The sequence below is a fragment of the Pteropus alecto genome, unplaced genomic scaffold (genome assembly GCF_000325575.1).
Source record: "Pteropus alecto unplaced genomic scaffold, ASM32557v1 scaffold20, whole genome shotgun sequence".
Lineage (NCBI taxonomy): Eukaryota > Metazoa > Chordata > Mammalia > Chiroptera > Pteropodidae > Pteropus > Pteropus alecto.
This window is the reverse complement of record NW_006436298.1, coordinates 41,858,146-41,876,610: the sequence shown is the minus strand read 5'-3', so window position 1 is coordinate 41,876,610 and position 18,465 is coordinate 41,858,146. Positions and strand designations below refer to the sequence as shown.

The 18,465-nt window shown below is 36.3% G+C and overlaps 1 protein-coding gene across 1 annotated transcript in view; it reads right to left on the bottom strand.

Annotated features, from left to right (window-relative positions):
- The window catches only part of DMXL1 (Dmx like 1), a 120,515-nt gene extending 114,382 nt beyond the window's left edge, over positions 1-6,133 (bottom strand). Inside the window, 1 exon segment of the mRNA XM_025047731.1 lies at positions 5,525-6,133. Coding sequence (XP_024903499.1) covers positions 5,525-5,611 — 87 coding nt within the window. The 5' untranslated portion in view covers positions 5,612-6,133.
- Between the last annotated feature and the right edge of the window lie 12,332 nt (positions 6,134-18,465).

Sequence of the window (18,465 nt, the reverse complement as noted above, 5' to 3'; positions counted from 1 at the left end):
ACAAAATAAAAAGGAAACTTATAGAATGGGAAAAAATATCTGCAAACTGTATCTGATAAGGAATTAAAATTCAAAATATATAAGGAACTCATACAACTCAATAGCAAAAAAAATCTGATTAAAAAATGGGCAGAGGACTTGGATAGAAATTTTTCTAAAGAAGACATATAAACGGCCAATAGATACATAAAAAAAATGTTTCAACATCACTAATCATAAGGGAAATGCAAATCAAAGCCATAATATGACCTCGTGCCTGTTAGAATGGTAATCATCAAAAATAAATAAATAAATAAATAGATAAATAAATAAATAAATGAATGAATGAATGAATAACAGATGATGGTGAAGATGTGGAGAAAAGGGAACCTCTGTGCCCTCTTAGTGGAAATGTAAATTGAGATAGCCACTATGAAGCACAGTATGGAGGTTCCTCAAAAAAATAAAAATTTGAACTACCATGATCTAGTAATCCAACTTCTGAGCATACAGCCAAAGATAATGAAATCACTATCTTGAAGAGATATCAGCACTCCCATATTCACTGCAGTCAAGACATAGAAACAATCTAAGTGTCCATCAACAGATGAATGAATATATACAATGGAATATTATTCAGCCACAAAAAGGAAATCCTGCCAATCGTGACAACCCTGAAGGCACTGTGCTAGGTGAAATATGTCGGACAGAGAATAATAAATATAGATTCCACTTACATGTGGAATCTAAAAACACTGTACTAATAGAAACAAAACAGAATGGTGGTTGCCAGAGGGTGAGGGGCAGGGGAAATAGGAGATGTTAATTAAAGGGTACAAACTTTCTGTTATAAGATAAATAAGTTTTAGAGATCTAATGTGCAGCACAGCGACTATAGTTAACAGTACTGTACTGTATACTTGAAAACTGCTATGAGAGTAAAGCTTTAACAGTCTCGCCATAACTACAAAATACGGTAATTGTGCGAGGTAAAGGATATGTTAACTAACCTTGTGGTACACATTACACTTTATATGAATCAAATCATCACACTGTATACCTTAAACTTACACAATGATTTATGTCAATACTATCTCAATAAAACTGGAAAAATAATCCAAACTGGTGTCATCCAAAATCACCGGAAATAAACCTATCTTCTTCTGGATATTTCTAATAATTATTAAAATTAATTCTAGAGCTTATACAACATAAGCAAGTACATACACACATAAAGACACACAAATAAGGAAAACAACCTTTAAAATGGGTTGTGCATAATTTTAAAATAATCCATCTGCAACTAAATTCTTTAATAAAAAAAATCCATCTACCTGGTTTAAAAAAAAAACCTAAGATGCAATATAATACATATTTCTAGAACAAAATCTAAAACTAGTTTTACAGATTTTTCTAAAATAAATTATTTTCAAAAACTCATTTCAAGGTTCCCTGACTATATTGTGGAAGGTTATCAAAACAATAAGAACAGCACTGGTTTATCAAATAAATTGTCGTACTGCTTGATCTTCAAAATTAATATACATATATTACAACTGGTACATTAGCTGCTTCTGTCAAAGAAAATCTGTAATTAGAACAATGTATTACTAATGCAAATTTAATTGGCAAATGAAAATATTTTTATCAGGCACATGTGACATTAGGCTTACTAACTTTTGAGATTAAACAAGATGCACAGGAAGAACTGAGTTTATATGTGTGCTATCAAGTATATAATTAAAAAATTTTTTAACTTTAAATTTTGGGAGAATTTTCTAGAATATTCTAAATTTCAAAAATTATCTAAAGCTGTTAGTCAGTATTCTAATTTGGAAATCCTGTAATTTCTGTAAAACATTCAGAGTTCCTGTTTTTACTATTTTATTTTAACTAAACATACCAGTAAATATACCAAAGAATTTCTTCCTGGTATATTTCCTAGTTAAATGACTTAGGTTTAGTATGTTATAATTAACATTATTCTCGCTTTTAAAAACGTTAAGAATTAGTATTACTTCAATAACCTTAAAGGTACTTTAATACTATTTAAAATGTAACATTTTAAAACAGGCCAAATTTTTAAAACGTAGTCCAATTTAGTAATTATAATGGCATATGAGTGCCACAAAAATCTTTCTTTCTCTAGATACAAACACTATTAAACTTTCCCTTCCTGTGTTCTCTCCACCCACAATCACCCACATGCCCCCTCCAAAAAAGCTTTCCATCCTCGCACCTTTAAAGGATTCCCTAAAGTGAAAAAACAAAAAGTTAAACTAAAGGATGCTTACTATCACAGAAAAGTTGAGGAAGGAGAATGCTAATTAAGCCTTCAGTTCTCTGCCAACAGCCAGATAGCTGCAATCAGTCTCTTGCCTTCTAATCTGGCTTGGAACCTTTGGCTAGGAACACTGAGTTGTCCAATACAAAAGGGGTGCTGGATCTATAACATATTTACTTTCCCTCTTATAGCAAAGGTGTTTAAACTCTACACTAGAATCAGGATGTCATAAATATTAACACGATCTGTCTCTTGGAAATCATCTCCCTTTCCATTTCATTCAAAACATAGTTTCAACACTAAGCATGGATAAACTAAAAAATGAAAAGGAAAAAAAAAAAAAGAAATTCAAAGGGTGTAAAAGAACCTGCCCTTGGATATACAACTAACTATAAGGGACTAGGCTGGAAATCAAATCCAGGTAATGACTCTAGTATCAGATGTCACCAGTACTTCAATCACTGTTTTAGACACTCACAATGAAACCTTGGAAGACATATGCAAGGCAAGACTGGTTAATGATATAATGAAATCTCAAATAAAGTGCTTTGAAAGTATAAGAGACATGGTCACTGCTACTAGCTTTAACACTAATAGCAAAGTCAAAATAGTTTGATGCCAGTTTAAGTAGTAAAAAAGAGTATCTAATTTTTAGATATACTAATTATTTAGTAATTGCATATTTAAAAATCTAGACTCCATGAGAACTGGCATTCAATTTCATTTCAATTTAAAATCTCTCAGCCTTTACTCAGAAAACAGGATCTCATCTCCTGTAATCTTTCAAAACAAGAACAGATAAGTTATCTGCAAAAATGCAGAGAGGAATTACAAACACAGGACTGTCTTCAGAGAAGGCATAAAGTACAAAGAGGAATAAAAGAATTCTTCAAGGGGCCCTCCAAGAGGAAGATCTCAGGTCTCTATCTCAAGTTAAACTAGAATTTAGAGACTTTTTTTTCCATCTGTACATACCATCTACCATTAATGTTTGCTACTTTCCTATCAAAGAAAAAGAATTCAAAATCAAAAGAAGTTAAAAATAAAACTCAAGAATTGATCAATACCCAATCCCGTTTGATCTCGAAAACTAAGCAGGGTCGGGCCTGGTTAGTACCTGGATGGGAGACCACCTAGGAAGATCGGGCACTGTAGGAGTAATAAATAAATAAATAAATTAATTAATTAAAGAACTGATCAATAAATAGATTCTGCCTTTAAACATGAAAAGAAAAAAAGGACTATTTCAAGGGAGATAAATATAAGATGTATATAGTGTCCAGGAAACTGATGGCACGAAATTTAATTTATAACAGGATTATCAGCTTAATGTTAAAGGGTCAGGAATGAATTCGCTTTAAAGGAAAAAGATGACTGTTAATCCTCAAACTACCACCAAAATTACAGAGAGCAGGGATCTCAACACTAAACAAACAAAAAATTATTTTTACCTTATTCACTGGAATGTTTCTTGAGCTCTGAAAGAAATCTGCAGTAGACTTGGTGGAGAAGATTAAAGCCTGGTCTGTGGAAATTGACTTTAAAATTCAGTGGGAGGGGTCAACAAGCTACATGACCATTTAAAATGACTATATAATCTTTGGTACATTAACTCACCTTTCCTTTTAAAATAACACAGAAGCATTCATCAATGTTTTATATATACTCAGAAGGGTCATGTAGGTATATAAATAGGCCAGCATATGCTTTGAAGACCACATCACTACTTATGTGGAGTCTGAACGCCTTATTAGAAAAAGTTCTTAGAATTTACATTGGAAAACACACTCATAACTTTAGGAGATGGCAGAAAATGCAATACTACCATCCTATAATCTCCCACTAGGAAAACTTCCCTAAAATGCTGTTTATGCCTCCCTCTAAAAAGCAAGACCAGAGAGCAATGTTCAACTACAGTTGCTCACAGAAACTCTCAGTGTTCACTCTTCTTTCAAGCTAGGTTAACATTTGGAATTAGAATCTCTAAAACTGCTTGTGTCAATTGCAAGCTAATGTGTGTATGTGTCACTCTACAGGGGAGGCACTGACTGTTTTAAAGCAAAGTACTTGGTTGGCATAGATCCGAAAGCATAAGTCAGGAATTAAATGCCTGCACCATGTTAAATAATGACTATTATTTCTTCTATTATTTATTCTGACAAAAAAACATACACAAAAAAACTAAAGTAGACCAAAAAAAAAAAAAAACACAACAACAAATCAAAACAACCCTGGGTATCTGTCAAGCTATTTACTTTGTTTCATTTATTTATGTAAAATTTAGTTTTACTTTTAATCCCAACTAAGAGATAACTAACTACACGAGTCGTAGCAAAAACCATCAGCATTTTAAATATGTTTAGATAAAGGTTATCATGTGCAATACTAACTTACAGTTTGAATTTATTATAAAAACTATAATTAAGGCAGAAAATACCACTATACTAGAAAATAGGCAGAAATTTGGGGCCATCTTCCTTCCAATATCTGGGAAGACTAATGAACATGTCACTTGCAATAAACCTTAACCTTGAATTACTACTACATAGCAAAGAGGGGTTTTACTGAAAAACAGTAATACAACTTTTAGTAATTATTGCGAGCATTCTAAAATAAATAAGTTTCCCAGGACTACTAAACTGCTACATATGGAATTCAAAAGAATGCAGGAATAAATTATTTATAAGAAATATTTACTTTCTAAAGTTATTCCTCAGTGAATCTGAAGAAAAACAGATGAAAAGCACTATTTTTACTATATTTTTTAACCAGCGCTAGTTGTTAACAATTAGTAACTGTTTGAAAACACCCACTCTTTTTAACTACAAGCATATTTGACCTTAACTTAGAATAAGAAATGAATTCAATCCCACCTATTTCTAAACTTGACAATTTGAGCCTATGGAGTGAGTAATAAAGACCCCTCCCCCCCCAATCACACACAAATTACACATGATTTTTGTTTAAACGATCGCGACAAAACATCCCATTAGAGTAAACACTTTAAAAATCCTATCAAACATTCTAACTTCCGAGTTCAGGCTCTGCACAGCAAGTACCTCAATGACCGGAACGTTTTTGCTTCCTTTGCTCTCAAAGGCCAGGTCCGCCTAGCCCTAGGGGGCGGGGACCTCCGTGGGGGACCCGGGGACCCCCGCGGGGACGATTAGGCATTCTTGGCCTCTCGGCCCGTCATTCTGGGCCAAGCCGGCTAATTCAGGGACGTGGACCCGCCACGGGCGACGTGGGAGCCTCCCTTACCGTGAAGCGCTGGTCGCCGACGCTGCCCACGGAGAAGCAGTGGTCGCCGGGGTTCACAGCCCCAGTCAGCACCTGGTGCAGGTTCATGTTGGCGCCTTAGTCCAGCAACCGACACCGCGTCCAGCTCATGCCCGGGGTCAGCAGTGGCTTCCCTCCCTCCTTCCGTCAGGGGTGGCGGCCGTTTTGGGGCGGCGACCGCGGCAGCGACGGGTGCCAGGAGCCGGAGCCGCTCTGCTGGGGCCCGCAGCTCATCCCGAGCCCTGGCGGGCGAGGCCCGGAGGGGGCGGGCCGGCGAGCGGGCGGGACGCCACGCTCGGCAGCGCACCTGTCACAGTCCGCGCAGGCCCAGGTGAAGCTCGGGGGGATCGGCCGAGCGGCTGCAGCACCGGCTGACTCACTGGCCAGGAAGGCCGCGTGGTCCACCCACGTCTTAGGTTCTGGGCGGCTGGTCTTGACCGAGCCCAAGTGGCGCAGGGAACATGCACGCTTAAGCTGTTTCTTCTTAGCTTCGGTGCCCGTCACCCCCACAGGCCTTGGCACTCACTACGCGTCGCTAGATCTTTTCGGCCAAAATATCGCGAGATTTCCCGCAGCGAAGCAGAATACTGCGGTAAAGGATTCACTTTTTTACCACAGTACAGTATAGAGATCAGCAAGTGGATATGAAAACGCCTCTTCTAGTCAGATGCTGGCCAATCCCAAGCTCTACTCCACCTAGGGCTCCGCCCACCACCAAGGAGCGAGCGATCGATCGCTTTGGGGCTTGTGAGCGATTCTGTCCGTTTGAGTGTTGAACGTAAGGAGCCTAGTAGAAACATAATGAGCCTAGAATGAGGTGAGAATTTTCAGGTTATGCTTTAGGTTAGAGTTTAGTCTGACTGTCGGGCCAGAAAGTTCAAAAGGGAGAAGTGCATTAGAAATGGAGTTGCAGAGTCCTCAGTCCTGGTAGAGACTACAAGTCCCAACAAGCACCGCTCTCCTAGGCGGCCTGTGAGTACTCCTAAGTGACCCTGGAAGCGTCTCTGTCCCGGCGTAATAGTTATTCAAGGTGGACGTGCGTTTCCAGTTCCTTAAACAGAATAATTTTTAAAGGTTTAAACACTTGACAAGTACTGAAATGAAATGTTTTCACCTAGTTTACCGTAACAAGACGTTTGAAGTAATGCTGTAATAATATTGCACCAGTCCTGCGCCGAGTGTTTGTTTTAGAAGAACCTAAGAATTCCAAAATGTTTATTGTGACAGTTACAACAGTGAGATTCCAACTGTTTGCGTTTTGACACAATTTTGTATTATTGATAAACATTTATTTATATGTCTCCTTCCATATACCTACCGTAAGCCTGTTAGAGACAGACTGGCCTGTTCGTCTCTATATCCTAAGTGTCTAGCACAGTGATAGTTCCAATTTATAAATTTCAGTTAAGGAAATGTTAAATGAATAAATGTAAATAGGAACTCTCCACATAAAAAGAGTTGTTTTTAAAAATTACAAAATTTATTTTTATATACTTTTATTATGAGAAAAAACACACCAATAGATACTTGGATGGAAGGAGTACCAGGAATTTCGTTTTGTTTTCCCTACGTTTTTTGCAATGTACGTTTACTTTGTTTTGAAGTTAAAAGTTACTTAAAAAAACAAGTTTTAAGAGTCATCTCCCTTTTTTAACTTGGAAGATGTAAATTCCACTATTAATCCCAATCTCTTCGTAAAAATGAGAGACTTAAAACAATTTTTAAAGTTTTTAAAAAACTTATTGAAGTCTAATATACTTACTTTAATTTGTATTTTAATTATTCAAATTTTATTTAAAGTGACTTAAAATTAATTTTATATTTTAGACGCTAAATCAAGATTTTTCTACGTCCTACATAAATTTTGTGTCTGGCTCTAAAGCTTAACATGTTTTCTCATTCTACTCTGCCCAAATTTTGGTTTTGAAGGGCATTCAGTATAGAAACTAAGTGACCTAGTGGTTAAGAAATCTGAGATTTACTTTTGATCTGGCTGTGCGACCTTGGAAAGTCTTGTTAACTTTAAGACTCATTTTCCTTATCTGTAAAATTAGCAAATTTAACCTGATTATCAACAACAGTTTGCTTGACTTTTTCATTCCTGCAATTCTGTACATCTGTTAGATTTTATTAAATTCCTTCAGCCTCGAGATAGACTACCTGAGTTTGAATCCTGGCCTAATCTCTCAGATAAATTTCTTAATTCTTCTGTGCTTTTCTTCTCTATAAAGTAGGGATAGTAGTACACTTCCTTTATATAGTTATCTTGAAGATTAAATGAGAACGGTGTTGACACCTTGTCAGAATTCAACAGATGTTACTATTATTATTCTTATTCTTAAATAAACCTAACCTTTTGACATATACTTACTCTTTCTAAGGTTTTCCAAATAGTGTCAAACCTCAGTCCAGATCAAACTTTCCAGAGATGTTTAAGACTATCACCAATGTTCTTGTAGCCATCCCAGTCTGTATCCAAAACTATGGAACTACAATAGCTAATGAAAAGCAAGGACATTCTTTTGCCTCTGTCAACAAAAAGTTGACTAGGTATTCCACCAGCAAAAAGGGTTTATTCAGGAAAAAGAAAGGGTTGTAGTCCAGTACATACATCCATGGTGAGCCACATGCAAGAAGAAGAAAGTTCTTATTAGAGGGAAAACTAACTTAAAGGGAGGGGCTATTAGGACCACAGAGCTCTGTTGTAAACATAGAGTTCTTAGGACCTTTGCTAGGGACAAAAGGTGTGAAAGCTCCTCCCACGGGCCTTCTTGAGTCCTGCCTTAGTAAAGGTCTCTGTCATAAATTTTGACACCTCTTACTCATCAGAAATACTCTACTACCTTATTAAATTGCTCATTAAACCACCTATCTTTGATATACAGCAGATGAACTATTTAAGTGAAACAACTAAATGCTGGTAATTTATCTATTTCTTCCACTGCAATTCTAGCCTGCTGTCTGGTTTTATACAGCCTTTGAGCTAAGAATAGTTTTTACATTTGTAAATGGTTGAAAAAAATCCATAGGCGAATACTATGTCATGATACATAAAAATTATAGTGTCAGGAGTTTACCCTCAGGAAGGAAGGTGGCTTCCAAAGGAGAGAGGGTAAAGAAGCAAGGATTGGAGAACCAAGAGGGGTCAACTCTTCCAATGGAGTCAGATGGATGATGGGAGAGGTATAAGGGAACCACAGGAGGGGCTTTAAGAAGTATATTTCTTTAAAACAAACAAACAAACAAACAAACAATGAGTATAAAAAGAATTAAAGACCAAAAAGAGAGCATTGGATTTAGAATTTAGGCTGGTGACTTTTAGGAATGCACAAAAAAGACATAAGGAGGCATTAGCTGGCAACAATATCTATAAATTGTCTTTGCCTTTGTACTTATTCATCATCCTTTTCTCAAACTGGGACCTGAAAGAGGAAAACCATGACGAAAACGACAAGGCTCTGAAGTCTTAGCCCACCATGAGGGACTCAATCCTCTAGCCAAGCTTCCAATCTGACTTAGACACTGAGAGCTTTTAAATAGGTGAAGACAGAATATCTTTCTTTTTCTTTCTTTCCTTTTTTCATTTTTCTTCTCTTCTTTCTTTCTTTCCTTCTTTACTTCTTTTTAAAATTCTTTTAGTTTGTTTGTTTGTTTGGGATTAAGAAGTTTTTTAATTTCCCAGATATCTAGAAGACTGACAGGGAGAGGTGCTGAGTAGCAAATACCTAGACTACAATAGATAAAAGGGCAATGTCTTCAGTCAGAGAACAAGTTCTTTCTAGCACTGACTCTGGACCACCTTCCTGAATAGTGTAATTAGTTTGCTTCTCTTACCTTGATTGCTACCTTTAAAAGAGACTTTAAAGCCTGTTCAGTCTCCTAAACTTGCCAAGTGCTGCTGCCTCTGTCTATTCAGGAACCTTGCCCTGCCCAGACCTCTTGCTGTCTGACCACACTGCTTAGCTAACCTCATTTGTCTCACACCATACTGCTTTTTCCTCCTTTGGAAAAGCCCATCGGAGAGCTAGCTTCTCTCACAAATGGAAAGACATTAAAGATTCTCGATGGAGTAAAGATCAAGTATTTAAGGAATCAAGGGCGGAGAGTTTGGACTTGAAAATGTTAAATGTAGAAATAGGGACCTTTGGCTACAGAGGTAAAGTAAGAAAGCTTAAACTTGGTAGTACTTATCCTTTCTGCAAAGTAGTTCCTGGTTATAGGTCCTCTTAATGATGTTTCTATATAGAGTGATTGCAATTGTCTATATATTCCTCTCTTCCTTTCTCATTGAAATAGTAGATTGCTCCAAAGGTTTCCACAGAACCTGTTCAATTTTCTAGCAGTCACTCCAGGGAAGGAGCAAAAGGAGCAAATGTTGATTAGGAAACCACATGTTTCCTAATCAACAAATGCAAACATGGTGTATATACTAAATATTCTTATGCATAAATAATATTTACATAGGATGTTTTAGGCTGTACATATAGACTATGCAACCAACAGTGGCTTAAATAATAAACACATATAATACAACAAAGATAGTTCCAGGATGGTACAGCAACAAAATGTGGGTTTGCTTCTATGGCAGCTTCAAATTTTTCCTCACCAGAAAACATACAGGAAAGCAGGAAGGATGGGGAAGGAAAAGGCATTCTCCTTACTGTCTACTTTTTGTTTTTAAACCAGGGAGGAAAATCTTTGTAGGAAGCAATCAAGCAAACTCCCTATTATATCTCAATGGCCAAAAATGGGTCACATTGCAAGCCCATAACTTCACAGGAGGCTGGGGAAATTATTAACTGGCTTTGTAGCCTTAGAGAAACAAGTGCAAGAAAAGAGGAGACTGGAAATGATTTTTGGGTAGGCAACCAAACTGTCTGCTACATAGTTCAGTGGGAAAAAGGATAATAAAACCAAAAAATATTTGCTTGAGGATCTTATGAGCAGATTTCATTTAAACTAAGCTAAAGCTTAAAAACTGAGGACTAAGATTTGAGAAAAATAGTATACTTGAATAGCAAACAAAACTTCAAAAACCAAAATATGAGCATATGAAAATATGTTATGAAAATAAATCTAATTAAGATAGCTTTGTGTTTTGAATTCTTTGTGTTTTGAGTTGGGGAGGGCTATAGATTTCTTATAGTACTCTTTGTTCCTGGAATTCTCCTGTGTCACCTCCAGAGTAGATGTGTAGGGGGCCAAGAGTCTGGATATTTCCAACTCAAACAAGGTAGCTGGGAGTGTTTCTAACAACTACTCCTAATAATGGTATTTATTTTTCTTTCCATCTTAATTTTGAATTGGGTCACGTTTAACATCTCTATACTCTCAAAGAGGTTTTAAATAAAACACTACAGATCCCAAATGTGGACTAAAGGATGAAGAAAAGTGCTGATATTTGGAGAAATAAATATAATCTATTTCTCAGAAATTGGATCCCTGAAAAAGTTGAAAACTTAAAACTTTTTTGTGTGTGAAGGTGTATTTCTAATTATGAACCTGCAAAAGTTGAAAACTTAAAACTTTTTTGTGTGTGAAGGTGTATTTCTAATTAGGAACTTCTAAACTCAAAGAATATCTTTTTTTTATTATGCATGACAAAAGGAACCACACTGATTTTTTGTCAGTGTTATTAATAAATAGAGCTGTATATAGTTCATACATTCTAGCTTTAAGAACTTCGACTATATTGACTCTTGTATTTCTACTTTTAAAAAAGGAAATACAGAACCGATTAAAAAGAACACTATTCACTATTATGAGAGTCTATAGTATAGAAAAGAGAAGTTATTTAAACACTCAAAATTTAAGCTTCCATTTCTGTGTCCTTTTCACTGTATCATAGCTGACTCCCTCTAAGGATAAATAGAAAAAATAATTACCAAATTCTGCTTATAATTAAGAATATTCTTTCCAAAGATCGTACACAGAAGACATTAAAGAAGAAAGTCGATTCATGATTAAGAGTCTATTGGGGCACACTTGAAACCCCAGAGTTGATATGAAGATTACTTTAAGCTGAAGACATTTGAGATTCAACAGATGCAGAAAGAAGCCTCCTTGGAGTTTCCCTTATTAAAAGCAGGCGCTTTTGGGAAATGAGGTTGCCATAAATTCCCTCTTCTGGCTGCTCGTACTCCCACGAAGGAAGCCAAGAATAAACCCATCATAAATCCCCTCTCTGGGGGATTTCACAGCCTTGAAGGAGAAAGACCACCAGTACCTCTACAGGCAAACGTTATCACAAGCTTTTTATCTCTCCTTTGTTTTCCTAAAACACATTTGTATCTGTTAAAGAGTTTTATTCTTCACATAGAAGACTCTTCTCTCATTTTCTAACTTAGGTATATAAGCCTCTATAACAGTTTAATGAGCTAGCTACTTCTTTTGTTAGTTCCTTCTATGCATATAAATGAACCAGTTTTCTCCTGTTAATCCGTGTTTTGTCAATTTAATTTGCAGGCCTCCAATTACTATAGATAAGAGGGTAGAGGAAAAGTTTTATATCCTCCCCCAAATTCTGCAAGTTTTCACTAGTGATGCTATTGGCATTTTTGGTGGGGCAGTTCTTTGTTGCATGGACTATCCCATGATTTCAGGAATGTTAAGTGTCCCTGACCTCTGCCAGTAGTGCTCACACACCCCACTCCCCTGACCTCACAACGTGTTATCCAAAAATACCCTACACATATCCTAAGTAGGGTTGTCAGATAAAATACAGGAAGCCCAGTTCAATTTAGATTTCTGATTATTTCAGAGCAATTTTTTTTGTGCATAAGTATGTTCCAAATATTACATGGACTTACACTAAAAAATAATTTGTTGTTTGTCTGAAATTCAAATTTAACTGGGATTCCTGTACTTTTTAACAATTTATTCTTTTACAGAAATTTTAGGTACACAGCAAAGTTGAGGTAGATACAGAGATTTCCCATAACCTCCTTCCTTCACACATACATAGCTTCCCCCATTATCAATATCCCCTACTAAAAAGGTACATTTCTTGAAATTGATGCACCTACATTGACACATCATTATCACCTACATCGACACATCATTATCACCCCAAGACCACAGTTTACATTAGGGTTCATCCATTTTATGGATTCAAGTAAATGTGTAATGACAGATATCAACTATTCCGTTATCATACAGAGCAGTTTTATTGCCCTGAAAACCATTTGTGCTCCAGATTCCTGTATTTGTATATGCTACATCTGACAACCCTAACCCAAAGCTCCCTAAAGAGGTGGTACCACCCATCATGAGAACTACCTCTTCTCAGAAAGAGGCTTACCAACTTGCTGAACATTTCTAGAGTTCAAAATATTGCAATCATTCACCAAATATTGATATACAACATTTTAAAGTGTTTAATAGGTGTCTTATGCTTCACTAGATGTTGTAAAACACAAAAATAAATAAGACATAGTCCCTAATCTCCAGGGACTGTTGAATCTGGCTCCCCCAAAACACCTAAACAACCTGTTGATAAGACTATGTTGAGTTTTTGTTTACTGTGATAAGAGAGAACACTCCAACCACAGAGTCTTATTAGTGTCACAGAGAGGGAAGGGCAAAGTCGGGATATTTATTGAAGTATTTGAAGTTTGAATTAAAGCAGGTTTTTTAATTCCAGGCATGGGGGATGTTGTTAAGTAGGATTGGGTATGAGTCACTATAGTTTACATTGAAGTTATAGTTTAGAATTGGTGGCCACAGCAAGGTGAGGATTTTGTGACATCTTGGGATGTAAACTGTTGTTTGATACCTTCTGTTGAAAAGTTGATGGTTCGCCCAGGAAATTTTACTGTTTGATGTTTTCCTTTAGATCAAAATAGTTAATACTTGTTTGCCTTCTCCTGGGAAAATCAACAGGTATTCTGGACAATTATGCCCAGAATTTCACTGAGGCATACCTTTTGCTGTGTTCTGAAGGTGACCTAAGTCTTATGATTGATTCTGTCTCTCTAGTTACTGTTTTAGCTCAGAGAGGCCATAAATTTCCCAAAAGAATTTATAATTTTATCAAAGTAAAGTTCACTAGTTTGTTCATGATTTATAAACCCTTTACTTCCGACAGATTATAGACTGTATAAAACTTTGCCAGGCCAGTAACTAAGACACAATTAAGAAGATTCCTGGGTGACAGTGGCTTTTTTAGGCAGTGGACCGCCAGCTCTTCTGAAATTATGTCTTGACAGTGTCTGTTAAAAGCATCTATGTGACTTGACTAAATCCTTGGTAATGGAACATCTATCTTCTTTGGGAACCTAAATATCAACTGGCTTTTGTAAGTTAAAATGAGCCCTTCAGCAGCTCCTCACTATGGTTTGTCTCATAATAATAGTCACAACAGCTAAACTAGGAGAAACATCAGCAACTTGTTTTGGGGGCCCCCTTTAAATTTGAAGTTCCTTCATGCTGCACAGTCTTTGATCCTCACTGAAACCATACCACATTTCTTAGTAAATAAGCATATCTCCTATGCAATCCTATTACCTTCTCTGTTACATATTCCTGATCGTTGTTATAATACTTTAAATCCTGCTATTGTCCTTCTATTATCTGATGAAGAGGAAACTTATGGCTGATTAATCTCTGTTTGTGAATCTGTTCTGAATAGATTTATTAGAAATCCCTTTAGAAAATGGAGACAACCATATTTTTGATGGGTCATACTTTAAAACTAAAACAGAAAAATATCAAGTAAAATACACTGCAAAAAACCCCAAATAACTGACTTTACTCCTAGACTATTACCCTTTGCCAGAAGAAAAAATCTACTCAGCTGGCAGAACTCACTGTGCTCACTAGAGCTTATTTGTTAGATAAGAGTGTTAGCATTTACAATGATAATAGATGTGCTTTGGGGGTAGTTTGTGAATTTGAAATGCACTGGAGACAGTTCTTGACCTCAGGAAGAGCCCAATTAAGAATGGTCAACAAATTAAAGAATTTTGAATATTCTGTTTTCTAAGGATGTAGCTATATTATAAAAGTAGGAGTTCATACAAAAAATGCTCTGGTACTCAACTAAAATCCTAGCCTTCATGATACCTCAAAATTTAAATCTTTAGAGAGGTTTCAAAGAGTCTATTACAGAATGCCAGAATTCAATAGTGTTTACAATGTAGCCAGGTGACAGAAGCATGTAAGTTACTAAATGCCATAAGAAATATAAGTACTATGATAAATAATATTTAGGGCAATATGTGGAGAGGTGCATATGGAGAAAATGGACAGTCTTTTTTTTTTTCTTCCCTCTTTAATTCTCCCCCCCGCCCCCCCGCTTCCACCCTGACCTATGTATGTTGCTGTTTCCCTTAAGAACTGGATCTCTGAGGTCGGGGCATCCCACACCCCCACACACACTTGTGTGGTACACCCCAGCCTGGTGCACTCGGGGCTGATCTGTGTGCAAAGCAGACATACTAACCACTACACTATGGAGCTACCCCCGAAAATGAACACTTTTTAAACAGGGTTGGAGATACCAATGGATATGGAACAGTTTCTTAGAAGAAGGTACCCTTGAGTTAAGCCTTTGGAAGATGAGGGTGAGAAGGGAAAAGGGAGTGCTTTCCAAGCTAAGTGAGCAGCTCAAGCAAAAATTGCAAAATAGCTTGGCCAGTCCAGAGACTTGCAAACATTTTGGGTGGCGAGAGCAGTTGAGTGACAAATAAGAGATGATACATTTATTATGGAAAATGTGTGTACTTTAATCCATGCCTCAAACAAAGCAATTTAGGGGAAATAAAGTAATTTGGTAAAAGTATAAGTCTTGATTAATAGTGTTTTACCTGAAAAGTTTCATTTTACTATCATGAATATATCTTCATCCTGACAGTCTTACTAATTTTTAACTGCCCAAAGACTTACTTTAAGAAAATTATGCCACATCTTCAATTCTACTGATATACTCTCTCCCACCATAATCCAGTTGCTAAAAATTTTTGAAACCTCATTCTAAATAAGCATAAATTTGTACAAATGTGTCTACTTTTAACCAGATTTTTTTAATTGATAAAGCAATCATGTTCTGATATTTAAGTACACAAAGCAATTTATAGACACAGCCAATATTCTTATACCTGAATAACAAATATGCATTTGTATATGTATCTATGTTTGTGCATCTATCTGTATATTTGTACCCACAAGTATCATTTCTATTTTTGTAGTATCCTTTTATAAACCAAAACCAACATGGCATGCTATCACCTAATAGTTTCCTAGTTATTGTTAAGCAGCATTGTTGTTAGTAAACATTGTACATGGAGAGAAGTATTACAGTAAACCAGCTGAACCACAATTCAGTGCCCTTACCCAGTAGGTTTTTATTTAGAATATAAGCAATGAAGAACTTAATGACAGACACAGAAAATGTCATATCCTTATTTTCTTTTTTTGACCTCAGGTTTAGAGGGTAAAGCTAATAATCATACTTCCTCGTTCATGGCACATTGCCATCATTTGTCCAACCCTTCCCCCAATGTCCTCACTTTTAAACATCTTAGATAAGGAGAATATTTTACATGTATACTCCCGTTCCCCAGAGTTTAGATGGAGACGTAGTCAGAGAGATCAAAAATTTGGATCCTAATTTTTTGCCATTTAATGAATATGCAATCTGTTAAATGATTTAACCTGAGTCTCCATTTTCTCATCTACAAAGTAGGAATAATAATTACTACTTCATAGGATTGTTCTGAGAACTGAATTATGCACCTAGAGTGCTTAACACAGTGTCTGGTATGTGATAAGCTCTCAGTACATTTTTGCATAGGAAGTTTGAATTTGGACAAAGAGCAATCCAGGCTAGGAATATCTACTACCAATGTGCTATGTAACTTTAAGTCACTTTGCCAAACTATTACTCTGTTTCTGCAACTAAGAAATGAAAGTGACATTGTAATTGTTTGTAAGTCTGTAAAGATTTAAAGCATTAAATAAATGTTAATATATATCTCTCATTAAAATCTGTAGTTATGTTTATAACTCTGAAGAGAAATATAACTAATATTTTTATTAATAATAGGCCTTCCACTCAGACATTAATAAGATATTTCAAAGATAAACAAGCATAGAGCATTGAACCTACCCAAGGTTATAGACTCAGGAAGATAGGAGGAGCAGATATTCTATAACTGACAGGCAATTAGAAAAGCAATTTATTTTCTCTGAAGAATTTTGCATTGATTTCTAAACAGTAAATATGAACTTTACCAACTGCTCCATTAGGAAGTGGGTGGCACTAATGACCAGATCTTCAGTGGTAGCTGATACTGTGGGTCTCTAGGCTACCTGAGTAACTATGGTCATTTCTCTCCCTTTTGATGGCTAATTCTGACATAAAATTTAACTCCCCAAAGTGTTAGCAGCAAAGGAGGAAATGCCACGCTATAAAATCATTGGAACTCCTGGGTCCTCTAAGGCAGTGGTCCTTAGCCTTTTTGGCACCAGAGACTGGGGCTCCCATGAGAATCTTACGCCTGATGATCTGAGGTAGAGCTGAGGCGATGATGCCAGCACTGGGGATTGTTGGCAAATACAGATGAAGCTTCCTTCCCTCACCCGCTGTTCACCTCCTCCTGTGCGGCTGGGTTCCTAATAGGCCACGGACTGGTACCAGTCCGTGGTTGGGGGGTTGGAGGCCCCTGCTCTAGGGCATTCTGTTTTGACCCTCACTTCTCAAGACACAAGATTCATCATTGTTATTGACTCATTAACCTCTTTTAGTTGAAAGGCAGTATAGAAAATGACTTAGAGCCTTTGAGCCAGACTGCCAGTATTTTGAATCCTGGCTCTGGTGCTCTCTAGCAGTATATACTTAACCCTTCAGGGCTTTGGTATGGATGACAAAAATAGCACCTACTTCATAAATTAGACCTGCACTTAGAACATACTAAGGGTTAAATTAGTATTAACTGTTAGTTAATTAGCCAAAACTGTATGCCTAATTGGAATGTGATTCACCTGAAGGTAAAATTGGCGGATGAAGTTGGCTTAAATTGAAGTGACTTATGTAAGCAGTCACCATCAAGATGCCAATGCGAATCTCTTCATAGTCACATAAACAACACCAGTTCTTTTTTCTCATCACTAAAATTCCCAAAGTTGTGCAGCACAAAGGATTGGTGCATGGGCTTTTAAGTTAGTCATGACCCTTACTGTGTCCTTGCCTTGGTTTCCCCTTCTGTGCTAGTCGCTTTACTTACATTATTTCATAATACCCCATGAAGAAGGTATTATTTTTAACTATTTAAAAATGTGAGATTTAGATGAGATAATGCAAGTAAAGTGACTAGCATAGTTTCTGACAAACGGTAAATAATTAATATTATGTTACTAATAATAAACGTTAGTGGTTGTTATTGCTATTTTAAATAAAATAACGAGGTAAATAAGCCCCTCTGATAGTCTTAGTTTTTACTATCATTATCACAAATTTAAAAGTGGTCAGAATTGGGGATTCTCATTATAGATTTATATATATATATAATTCTAGAACAATCCTATGCCTGGGACATAGGAGGCACTTATATAAAAATATTAGATGAATGCCTCTATGAATTCACCAAATGTTTACCTTTTCTCTGTGATCCTTACATCTCAGTCTCTAAGATTTTTTGCTTTGTTTTACCTTATTATTTCATGTCAGTTTTGCAGAGGGAGGTTATGTCTTGCTGTATCTAATCTAGTCTTGACCTGAATCTGTTAGAAGTAGCTAAAAGAGGTCATAGCCAGTTGGTATTAGTTTAAAAAGTATGAATGGTTTGGGGAAACATTTTTTTAAGAATAATAGAAAAAGAATAGGACGTTATGTCTTTGGATTTAAATGCCTTGCATATATTAGAATTTGGATTACCTTCTCTGTGGGTTAACTGGTAAAATTTCAGTTAGCATTTTTCCTCATC